The following is a 13328-nucleotide window of genomic DNA, read 5'->3' on the forward strand; positions in this document are numbered from 1 at the left end:
TTGAATAGTCATTACATTTTTTAATCCACCGCTCGTTCGGAAAGCTGTCTCATCACAAGAAGAACGAGCAAGAAACTTGCGTGTTGCTCTTTTAAATAATTTTATTATTACTTTACAATTTTAAGTTCAAGTGTGTGAATACAAACCACCAATTAGCACTAATTCTATTAAATACTCAAATAGAAAAAAAAATTGAATATATAACCCACTGGTTAAACAATTAATAAGAGGAAATCAGTCATAGTGATTAGAGCAGACCAGTCCCTACAAGCAGCACCCGTTCACGAGTATGACGGATGAGCCAGCCATCACTGCGCTCGACCATATTTTAGTGAGCCCAATGACCCGGCCCACCACGCCGCCACAAGTCTGGACATTTTAGTGAGCATGACTACTCAAAACACCAGACTACGTCAAAGCTACTTACAATTCCAATACATGCTCAAAATACAAGGCTCGGCTGAATGTCCATCCCAATGAACTAGCTCAGAGGTTACTAACTGACAACCTCCCAAAACGCATGAAAATAACATAACTACTGCATTTAGACAAGCAAAACTCCAGTTCTTAATTCCTGAATGTATGCCGGAGAGGGTCATTAAATAAGAAGTCTTGCACTCGATGGACTGCAGACTCTGATTGCCATTTGCCAACCAATCCGATTACAGCAGACATACTGATCGCGGATAAACCAGGAACAAAAACAAAAATGTTTTTTTATTAAATTTTTATTCTCGTGTCACAGTTTTCGTTCCCATACTCCTCCGAAACGGCTTGACCGATTCTTATGAAATTTTGTGAGCGTACTGAGTAGGTCTGAGAATCGGCCAACATCTATTTTTCATCGCCCTAAATGTTAGGGTTATTAATTTTTATATTAATGACTATTTATTAAAGTCATCTTCATTCTACATTTTAATGTTAAATATTTATTTATGAATGTTTTTTTTTCTTAAATTTCAGGTCTCATGCACACAGCCTTAAGCAGTCTTGGATTTGGTTTCGATACTGAACGACGTCAAATTATATTAAGGTACATATATGTATTTATTTGTTTATCATTACATAGTATAAAACAAAGTCGCTATCGCTGTCTGTCCGTCTCTGTGTATGCTTAAATCTATAAAACTAAGAATCAGATTACGAAGCGGTTTTTTTTTAATAGATAGAGTAATTCAAGAGGAAGGTTTATATGTATAATACATGTACACCCGTACGAAGCCGGGGCGAGTAGCTAGTTATATATATATATATATATATATAATTATTTGTATTCATGAGTATATTTGTTTGTATTGGTCTGGGTGTTCTATGTATATAATGTATGTATTCACAAAAAAAAAAGGAATCTAGGTAGTTCTTTCAGTTGTTGAGTACCCATAACACAAGCTCTGCTTACCGTGGGACTAGATGGCGCTGTGTTAATTGTCCAGGGTTATTTATTTATTTATATCAGTTGTCTAGTACTCATAACACAAGCTCTGCTTACCGTGGGACTAGATGGCGCTGTGTTAATTGTCCAGGGTTATTTATTTATTTATATCAGTTGTCTAGTACCCATAACACAAGCTCTGCTTACCGTGGCACTAGATGGCGCTGTGTTAATTGTCCAGGGTTATTTATTTATTTATATCAGTTGTCTAGTACCCATAACACAAGCTCTGCTTACCGTGGGACTAGATGGCGCTGTGTTAATTGTTCTGAAATATTATTATAATAAGAAAAGAAAATGCTGATTCTATTGCCTACTAACTGACCCTAGTAACTTCGTTTACAAACATTTACATGACAAATTTAATATCAGCGCTGCAGATTTATCTGTAGCATTATGCTGAGTTGGCTACCTTTTCACTTTTGCGGCACATAAAGTCACCTACATTTCTTTTATTAATTCGTGTTTTTTCTGTATCTCATGTATGTTATGTGTCTGTAATTGTGAATAAAGAATTTATCTATCTATCTATTTCAACATCTAAGACCAAGGTATAAAAATGCAAAAGCTATGTTTACTAATCTAAATATATATAACTGAAAGGTGACTGACGTAGTGATCTATCAACGCACAGCCCAAACCACTGGACGGATCGGGCTGAAATTTGGCATGCAGGCAGATGTTATGACGTAGGCATCCGCTAAGAAAGGATTTTGATTAATTCTACCCCCAAGGGGATAAAATAGGGGATGAAACTTTGTATGAAACTTTGTCAATTTTAAACCGATCGGCCTGAAACTTTGCATGCATAAAGCTACTATGACGTAGGCGAGGATTTTGATTAATTCTACCCCCAAGGGGATAAAATAGGGGATGAAAGTTTGTATGAAACTTTGTCAATTTTAAAACGATCGGCCTGAAACTTTGCATGCATAAAGCTACTATGACGTAGGCATCCCCTACGAAAGGATTTTGATTAATTCTACCCCCAAGGGGATAAAATAGGGGATGAAATTTTGTATGAAACTTTGTCAATTTTAAAACGATCGGCCTGAAACTTTGCACGCATAAAGCTACTATGACGTAGGCATTCGCTAAGAAAGGATTTTGATAAATTCCACCCCTAAGGGGATAAAAGAGGGGATGAAATTATGTATAAATCTTCTTAGATTTTGTAGGCCCTCATTTTTTACACACGCTAAACAAAAGCAAAGCCGCAAAAACTACACCTAATTAATAATAATAACTATATACTTACGCGAGCGAAGTCACGGGCAAAAGCTAGTAATATTATAAGATTAAAACACAAGATGGTCGATTGTAGATTAATTATTTTTTTCTTGTCACAGATACAATTTAATACCACGTGTTCCCAGGCTGTACGTCAACCAGAAGTTTGCAGCCAGTTACGAGACCATAGACAATTGGGAGTGTACATAAATAATAATATCATTTTATTGTTTTATTTCAATTTATACCAGAGAAAAACTTTCATCCCCTATTTAATGTTACCTCGTTAAGAGTAATTTTTATACAAACTTAAGTCGCTGTAGCTGTCTGCCCGTCCCTATGTATGCTTAAATCTTTAAAACTATGCAACGGATTTTGAAGCGGTTTTTTTAAATAGATAGAGTGATTCAAGAGGAAGGTTTATATATATAATACATGTACACCCGGACGAAGCCGGGGAGAGTAGCTAGTTTATATTTAATTAACCGTCTAAAAAATAGGTTTCTAGCTATAAAAACGACGATTCTTCCATACAACCTTTCATCTCCTCTTTCAACAACCTTACAATCCTTTTTCGCATTAAAAAAATACCCTTTCTCAGGGTCTAGATTATCTATGTACCAAATTTCATTTAAATCGGTTCAATAGTTTTGGCGTGAAAGCGAGACAGACAGACAGAGTTAGGTACTTTCGCATTTATAATATTAGTAAGGAAGTACGGATTTACAAAAAAAAATATCTAAGTATTTATATCAGTACCCATGTAGATGGCGCTGTGTTAATTGTCCAGGGTTATTTATTTATTAATATCAGTTGTCTAGTACCTATAACACAAGCTCTGCTTACCGTGGGACTAGATGGCGCTGTGTTAATTGTCCAGGATTATTTATTTATATCAGTTGTCTGTACCCATGTTAATTGTGGGACTAGATGGCGCTGTGTTAATTGTCCTGAGATTATTATTATTATTATATATTTTTTTTCATACCGTCTAGTTCGTCACATTACTATGCTGCTTTGCCCGGTTTCATCCGTCTGAAATTCATAGGCAGTATGTTATTCTGATATATGTATAAGGTACTAGCTATTCCTCCCGGCTTCACACGGGTGTACATATATTATATATATAAACCTTCCTCTAAAAATCTATTCAAAAGACCGCATCATTCGTTGCGTAGTTTTAAAGATTTAAGCATACCTAGGGACAGACAGCGACAGCGACTTGTTACTCTTTCATGCAAAAACTACTGAACCGATCAACATGAAATTTTGTATATATATTCTTGGAAGTATTAGATTGAATCATATTTATTAAAAAAAAAAAATTTTTTTTTATAAAAAACAATAAAATAAAATATCAACATTTTGCTACTTCAGCCACTAATGAAGTTATGCGAGCGAAGCCGCGAGTAAAATCTAGTTAGCTAGTTAGGCTAGCTAAAGCTTGTGTTATGGGTACTAGATAACTGATACAGATACATAGATATTTTTTTTTTCGTAAATACATACATAATATACATAGAAAACACCCAGACCGATACAAACAATTATACTCATGAATACAAATGTTTGTGCCGTGCGAGGAATCGAACCCGCGACCATCGGACGTAAAGCGGTGTAGACCGCTAGACCATCGAGGTCGTCAATATTTATTTAATATATATATAATGTAAAAACTTGACGTTCATAAGAGGTTAAAATGTCCTACATGAATAATGATTTTTGATTTTTTGAATAATTTAAATGGCAAAACAGCGTTTGCCAGATCCGCTAATCTTATTAAAAAATGTTCTCGTGTCACAGTTTTCGTTCGCATACTCCTCCGAAACCGATTTGACCGATTCTCATGAAATTTTGTGAGCGTATTGAGTAGGTCTGAGAATCGGCCAACGTCTATTTTTCATCCCCCTAAATGTTAGGGGTAGTCCACCCCTAAATTTTTTTATTTTATTTTTTAGACAAATTTTTCGTTTCTATTTTTTTATGATACAACATACAAAAATACATACAATCCTTAACTTTCACCCTTCTATCATCAACCTCTATTTTTTATGGCGTTATTAATTTATATGGCCAAACAACGTTTGCCGGGACAGCTACTAATTTATAAAACAATTCACCGCATCGAATTCCAGATTATTATTTAATAACGCTAGGTAACTTTGATTTTTTATTATAACATAAAACAAAAGCGTTATCACAGTAATTGTTTTTTTTTAATCGCAACTCGTGCTTGACCGTTTCTTTTATATTTTGACGATTAAACATTCAATTTGAATATATACTTTATATACATGGGAATAGACTTAAAATTCGTTTGTGCATATTTACAATATTTCGAGGTATATTATAAGGAATTGTGTAGATTTTTCCTCATTGCTGAAGTCATGTGGGTGACCATATTTCAAGTAAAATATTTACTTGGAAATGTATAATATTAATGTTTTTACATTAATATTGTTATTAATACGTAAGTTGATCAGTTTATAATAAATTTTAGACTTATTATAGTAGAATTTATATTGCTTATAATAGAATTTCCCAATTGTTCAAAATCTACCCTGTACCATCGTAAGCACAGATTATTATATTAGAGTCCGTTAGTTTTCTGTTCCCGCGTCTTTCCTTCCCCTCCCTTAACTAGTACTGAACCGACTGTACGGCGGCCATGACGCGCGCGCATTGTGTTGTGAATTAAAATAAATTAGAACTGTGTTAAACCTACTGTGAAACTGGAAAGCTAGTGAAGATACCTTCGAGACCCTGAAGCCCAAGAAATCCGCAGAACCATAAAGGTATACCATAAATGACTGACGCTTCCTTATTTTTCCCTATATACATATATACAGAGAGTAAATTCCCTAACATTTTGGTAGCAGAGTTTCCCAAACACCAATCTTTTTTGTGTCGTAGACCCCTCGCCATATTTTTCGGTTTTGGGTAGACCCCCCATTCTTATCTGGTATTGATTTTTTGTAAATTTCTATTTGTAGTAAAGTTTAGTGTTAAAAACAACAAGATGAACACTGTCGTAGGCTCTTGCAGTTTGTTATAGACCCCTGGGGGTCGATATAGACCACTTTGGGAATCACTGGGCATTGGGCTTATAATTTAGTATATTCATATTTGTAGTTAATATTTGAATTATTTCTATAATAAAAATAAATAGAATAGAATAGAAAATCATTTATTCAAATAAACTTACATTGAAGTACTTTTGAATAGTCACATTTTGTTTTCAATCTACCGCTCTTCGGAAAGCTGTCTCATCACAAGAAGAACGAGCAAGAATCTTGTGTGTTGCTCTTTTAAATAATTTTATTATTACTTACAATTTAAGTTTAAGTGTGAATACAAACTACCGATTAGCACTAATTCAATTAAATACTAAAATAGAAATAATATTGAATATATAACCAACTGGTTAAACAATTAATAAGAGGAAATCAGTCATAGTGATTAGAGCAGACCAGTCCCTACAAGCAGCACCCGTTCACGAGTATGACGGATGAGCCAGCCATCACTGCGCTCGACCATATTTTTTAACATATTTATAAAATTCTCGTGTCACAGTGTTTGTAAAATTCCTCCAAAACGGCTTGACCGATTCTTATGAAAGTTTGCGTATATTCAGTAGATTAGGATGTAAACTTTTTTCGTATCTCCTATTTTTTTATTTATTTTTTTATTGGGTTGTGTCGACTATTGTCAGATATTTGTAGCGCCTGTCGCACTGCGATCTACACAGATCTATTGTGCTCGCCCTTTTTCAGAGTTCGCTACCTAGACCCGTCAGGGACAAGAATTGAAGGATATTCTTAGGAGCGATGGTTTTTATCTCCTCAGGATAGAGTGTAAACTTCCCAAAGGAGATATTACGTTTATGCATGAGTGGGCTACAATCACATAGGATGTGAAGCGGCGTTTCCTCTTCAGTTTGGCAGAATCTGCAGATTCTTGTCGTAGTCTAGGCCTAGTTTAGCCATATGCTTGTTTAATTTGCAGTGTCCTGTGAGGGCCCTAGTCATCATGCATATGTTGTTTTTACTCAATAGCAGTAGTCTATTGGAGTATTTGTTCGAGTAGCCATATATCGTCGTATCTTCTAAGTGAGAAGAGTCTGTAATAACTTTTTCTTTATTTTCTAAATATATTTTTCTAACTTATTAAGTTTTTTTCCAATACCAATAGCGTATAAGGGTGTTGATTAAAGTATCACGAAATTAGGGCTTTGAATGTACTTGACATATCCTAAGTGTCTGTACTAGACCTACATGAATAAAGATATTTTGATTTAAAATTCAGATTAGTTTTTTGTCATCGAGAATCGAATTCCAGACCAGTAATTAATATATCTATATTTCCAGTTCACCTTATAACAGCCAGACCTTACAATGCATTCTGTTCTCTCCCCTGCCCCATAACTGAGACCTGTCAGAATCCATGGGGAGGATACGGTCAGGGGAGGGCGGACGGCCAGGCCGGCTGTTCACCGATCAACCTGAACATCTTCACATGTGCTGGTGGTGAGTTTAAATCTACATATTTTAATTTATAATAATAATCCCAGGTCAATTCACACAGCGCCATCTAGACCCAAGTTAAGATAGCTAAAGCTTGTGTTATTGGTACTAGATAACTGATACAAATACATAGATTTTTTTTCGTAAGTACATACGTATTATACATAAAAACACGCAGACAGATACAAACAATTCATGAATACAAATGTTTGTGCCGTGCGAGGAATCGAACCCGCGACCGTCGGAAGAGAGGCGGTACGCTAAACAGCTAGACCACAGAAAAATATCAATCAATTGAATAAAACATATATTACCAATATTATAATTTAATGTCAATTAATATAAAAAGAAAATCTAAATATATATAACTCAAAGGTGACTGACATAGTGATCTATCAACGCACAGCCCAAATTACTGGTCAGATCGGGCTGAAATTTGGCATGCAGGTAGATGTTATGACGTAGGCATCCCCTAAGAAAGGATTTTGATTAATTCTACCCCCAAGGGGATAAAATAGGGGATGAAAGTTTGTATGAAACTTTGTCAATTTTAAACCGATCGGGCTGAGACTTTGCATACATAAAGCTACAATGACGTAAGCATCCCTTAAGAAAGGATTTTGATAAATTCCACCCCTAAGGGGATAAAATAGGTGATGAAAGTTTGTATGAAAGTACTGGAAAGCCGCAAAAACTATACCTAATAATAATACTTCTTAACGCGAGCGAAGCCGCGAGAAAAAGCTAGTAATATTATAAACGCGAAAGTTTGTTAGTATGGATGGATGTTAGTTAATCTTTCACGCAAAAACTACTGAACGGACCTTGATGAAACTTTACAGTAATATAGCTTATACATCAGAATAACGCATAGATTATAATTAAAAAAAAATGTAAATTGGGCGAAATATAATGACAAATGTCAAGTAAGTGTGATACAGACGAAGTGCCGCAGATCAGATCTTCGTTTAACATATCGTTTGGTCAAACCAATGCAGGAATATAATTTTATTTAAAGAAACGAGTAGTAGTCAAAGAATTAACAAAACCTTCAACGACTGGAAGAAATGAATGAATCAAGTGAAAGAGCGAGAGCATGATTCTGTCATCGAACCGACAATGACATGAAATTTCCCGATCATTTCATATCATACAATTTTCACTCGTCACAAATATTTCAATATTGATTTGAGGTTGTCATCATTTTATTTTCGCATATTCGTCCGATTATGTTATCATTAAAATGATTATGCGTTCTATAAGTCCTTCTGCGGCTTTAAGTGCTATTTCTACTCGCCCCCTATAGTTCGGTGAAGCTTTCAAGGCTAGCTGCGCCCAAAAACATTAGAATTGTTCGAAATAATAAAAAAAACTTTTTATAATCGTTATCGTTATCGTTGAAATTCATGTAACTCGAGTTAACTCGAGTTACATGAATTTCAACTCGAGTTAACTCGAGTCATGTTTATTACGAGTTAGCACATCTCTACTACAGACAGTCTTCTTTATAGAGGCTTTGAAACCGAAGCAACCGCTCATGTATAATCCTAGAATACTTTTTGTGTTGTTTGAGTTATTGTCAGATGTTTGTAGCACATGTAGCACTGCGACCTACATAGATCTATTGTGCTCGCCCTTTTTCAAAGTTCGCTACCTAGGCCCGTCAGGGACAAGAATTGAAGGATATTCTTAGGAGCGATGGTTTTTATCTCCTCGGGAAAGAGTGTAGACCTTCCAAAGGAGATATTTCGTTTATACATGAGTGGTCTACAACCACATAGGATGTGTAGTGGCGTTTCCTCTTCAGTTTGGCAGAATCTGCTGATTTTTGTCGTGAATAGCCATATGCTATAGTTTTGCCATATGCTTGTTTAATTTGCAGTGTCCTGTGAGGGCTCTAGTTATCATGCATATGTTGTTTTTACTCAATAGCAGTAGTCTAATATTTGTTGGATAGCCCGATATTAGGGCTTTTGAATGTACCAATCCTGGCATTTCCTTCCTTGCCATAGAATGCTTGCAGTGGTGTATGTCCAAATCAAAGATTAACAAAACGTCTACTAAATTTAAATAGACAAAACCGTATAATAATGATAGGGATCAAAACGGTAATGATTATATTTTTATTACAGAAGACTCGAAGCCTCCGGACGCACCGCCCCCTCCTGCACCACCTCCACCTCCATCGGCACCACCACCACCTCCACCCCCGCCCCCGCCACCTCCACCTCCGCCTAAACCCCCCGAACCACCACCACCACCTCCACCCCCGCCCCCGCCACCTCCACCCCCTCCTCCGCCATCAAGAAGATTCGGAGAAGATGGCAGAAGGAACAATCTGTTCACATCTCTATTCAGCGTTCCTGGGGCAATAGCGGATTCATTATTAAGCGGAGAAATCACCATCTAAATCACTTTCAAATTCTTCTGTTTCAATTACAAAAATCATTGCGGCCATTTTGAAAGTATGTTTAAAAGTGTTTAGTAATTGGAATATATAGAAAATATCATTAAAGTTTATATCTTTTATTTTATTTTACTGTTTCTTTTATATCTTTCTTTCTTTCTTTCATGTTTCTTTGTTTGAGTTCCCTTCAATATGGTCGAGCGCAGTGATGGCTGGCTCATCCGTCATACTCGTGAACGAGTGCAGCTTGTAGGGACTGGCTGTAATCACTCCGACTGATCACTCTTACATAGTTCTCATCCAGTTGGTTGTATATTTAATATTTTTTCTATTTGAGTATTTAATTGAATTAGTGCTAGTTGGTAGTTTGTATTCACACACTTCAACTTAGAAATGTAACAACAAAATTACTTAAAAGAGCAACACGCAAGTTTCTTGCTCATTCATCTTGTGATGAGACAGCTTTCCGAATGAGCGGTAAATTAAAAAAATGTGAGTAAAAAAGTGCTTTACACTTTTGAATAGTCAATATATAAGTTTATATAAGTTTATTTGAATAAATGATTTTCTATTCTATTCTATCCTATATTCTGAATATTTATATTTTGAATATTTCCTTAGTATGAGCTCGTTGTATCACCGGCTTGTTTACTAAAGAAGTATTCAGAACAAATGGTCCTTCGAGCCGGATTTGAACCAGCGACCTATGGATTGTTTTCAATAATATTATTGTTTTCAAGACATTTCTAATGACACTTTTAGGAATTAAAAAGATTATATTAAATTTCTAGAGGTTTAGGGTAATATTGTTGTTTTTAAGACTTTTCCTAACTAGACACTTAGATTAAAGAATTTAGCATCTTTAATTCCTAGAGGTACACTATCTACAAAGCAGTTAGTAATTTAGCTAACTTAAACCAACGGAAATACTGCCAATAGAATTTAAAAAAAGAACACTTTCAAACACCATAAACAAACCATTACACGTCATTTTTTATCTAACTTAAATGTTTACAATCTTTAAAACTAGGGCAGTACACTATCTACAATAGCAGTTTAATTTAGCTAAAAAAAATACACAATAGAATAAAAAAAAAGAACACTTTCAAACACCATAAACAAACCATTACACTTTTTTTTTCTAACTAGACACTTAGAAGGTGTTTACAATCTTTAATTCCTAGAGGTCTAGAGCAGTACACCATCTACAAAGCAGTTAGTAATTTATCTAACTTAAATCAACGGAAAAACTGCCAATAGAATTTAAAAAAAGAACACTTTCAAACACTTTCAAACACCATAAACAAACCATTACACTTTTCCTACGCTACCATTTAAAAAGGACACTTTCAGACACTTGTAAAGGCGCGGGAAAGTTTTCGAAAATCGATTGGTGCAGAAAACCGGTTCTGACAATAAAATCGTTCGCACTTCTCTATCATTTGAATTGCTAAACTTCAGAACGGTACGGACGGGCTCGCGTCACTTCGCACTAAATATTTATTTTCTTAAACGGCGAGAGTCTAGCATTGCATATATTGAAGGTTTATTTCTCATATGAACTAGAACAAAAGAAGTAACAGTACAGATATTACGTCGCTGTACATTTTATACCGCATATATTTAATTACTAGCTGTTCCCGCGACTTCGTCCGCGTGGTATTTAACTTTATTTTTCCGTCATTTTCTGGCTACCGCCTAGACGTGCCAAATAGCTCTTTAAACGGAATCGATCCGAGCAAAACTGTAAAAGTTAGTCGCCATCTTTGTCCGCCATCTTGGATTTTCCCAACTTTCGGAATTTTCTCGTGGTCACCCTAACCCAAGGAACTTTTCCCCTATACATCGTCCTGACCTCGGACACTCCTTCTGAGATAACAACTATGTCAATCAGTGAGTCAGTCACAGTAATGCAGCTTCACATATTACTAGCTTTTGCCCGCGGCTTCGCTCGCGTTAATTTATCCACTTAGGGGTGGAATTTATCAAAATCCTTTCTTAGGGAATGCCTACATCATAGTAGCTTTATGCATTCAAATTCTCAGCCCGACCGGTTTAAAATTGCCAAGTTTCATAAAAACTTTCATCCCCTATTTTAACCCCTTGGGGGTAGAATTAATCAAAATCCTTTCTTAGCGGATGCCTACGTCATAACATCTACCTGCATGCCAAATTTCAGCCTGATCCGTCCAGTGGTTTGGGCTGTGCGTTGATAGATCACTATGTCAGTCACCTTTGAGATATATATTTAGACTAGTTGTGTCCGCGTGTTCCAGTGACCTCGACCAAGCAAAGACAAAATATTAAATAAACAATCCCAAAAAGGGAAAATAAAATGAATGATTTTCCATACAAACTTCCCCTTTAGGTTAAATTTTTACCCCCTTAAGGGTAACATTTTTACAAACTTTGAATGTGATATTTATTAGTATTTAATCAACAGCCTCAACAACAAGTTTCAAGCTTCTAACTTAAAAAATGACGATTCTTCCATTAAACCCTTAAGGGTTTAAAAGGGGGATGAAAGGAAATTTCGACCCTTTTTTCGCATTAAAAAGTAGCCTACGTCCTTTCTCAGGGTCTAGACTATCTGTGTACCAAATTATAATCAGTACAATAGTTTTGACGTAAAGCGAGACAGACAGACAGACAGAGTTACTTTCGCATTTATAATATTAGTAAGAAAGTAATGCTCAATTTACACTCAGCCCGAGTGGGCAGGGAAGTGTGCACGGTAGTGAGCAGCGCGAGAGTGTAAACACGAGTGGAAACACTTCCCATGCCATTGGCGCTGCCACTCGCGCTGCCCGGCGCTCCCTCGATTGTCGGTTTTTCGTGCGCGAGTCAAAGGACTGGCAGCGCGAGTGGCAGCGTGTTTTTACATTCAGCCCTCTCTCAGTTGTCGCCCGGCAATATTTCCGGCAGCGCGAGTTGCAGGGGAAGCGACTGAATGTAAACTTAGCATAAAGATTGTTAGAATATATTAATCTCTATCTTTAAAGTAACTTACTCTGTACAACTTTTGTGTTCTCTGTTATTTTTTTTTATTATCTATTTTTCTTTCACCTTCCGGTTTTTGTTAAAGGCAATAAAAGATGTCGTCTATTTGTTCAAATAAATTATTAAATAAGTGCATAAGTATCTAATTATTTCACAATTATCAACAAAGATAGATTAGAGGACATAAAAAATAAAAAGTTTCTCAAAACTTCTTCAGCGGCCGATACGCTCTACACCGTAATATTGATACTGTATCTAATATTTTTCATAAACCTACACGTTTCTATTCAATTTTAAACGGATACCAGTATCCACTGGTATTTTCCGGTTAATACTGGATATATCCGGTTCAACGGGCATTTGTTATTCATAAAGCAAGATTGATTTGCCCAAACCTTTTTCGGCGGCCTTTTTTTTACCACATTGTCCTACTTTTAGGGGTTCTATACTAAGGGTTGTATATATACAACCCTATTATATGCTAGGACTATATATGATATTGCTTGTAGAAAAAAATATATATATATACTTTATTGCACTTTTAAATACAAGTTTTGAATATATGTTAGAACTTTTGTTTATAAAGGAGGACTTATTTCTAAAAGAGATATACCATACATACATACAAACTAGATGTGCCCGTATTTTGTATGTATAATATGTATGTATTTATGAAAAAATATGTCTTTGTATCAGTTATCCATAACATAAGCTTTAGCTAGCTTAACTTGGGTCT

At 35.6% G+C, this 13328-nt stretch overlaps 2 protein-coding genes across 2 annotated transcripts in view; one reads left to right on the forward strand and one right to left on the reverse strand.

The window, feature by feature from the left end:
• The window catches only part of LOC131842748 (lachesin-like), a 187839-nt gene that overhangs the window by 123927 nt on the left and 50584 nt on the right, over positions 1 to 13328 (reverse strand). The window lies entirely within an intron of this gene.
• LOC131842782 (uncharacterized) lies at positions 5117 to 9595 on the forward strand (the record flags this gene model as incomplete). Its single annotated transcript, XM_059191350.1, has 3 exons — positions 5117 to 5140; positions 7035 to 7188; positions 9318 to 9595. Coding segments are annotated over 3 exons (456 nt in total), but the record flags the coding sequence as incomplete, so codon positions are not given.

The sequence above is a fragment of the Achroia grisella genome, unplaced genomic scaffold (assembly GCF_030625045.1).
Source record: "Achroia grisella isolate CSIRO2021 unplaced genomic scaffold, CSIRO_AGI_Agris_v1 utg2471, whole genome shotgun sequence".
Classification (NCBI taxonomy): domain Eukaryota; kingdom Metazoa; phylum Arthropoda; class Insecta; order Lepidoptera; family Pyralidae; genus Achroia; species Achroia grisella.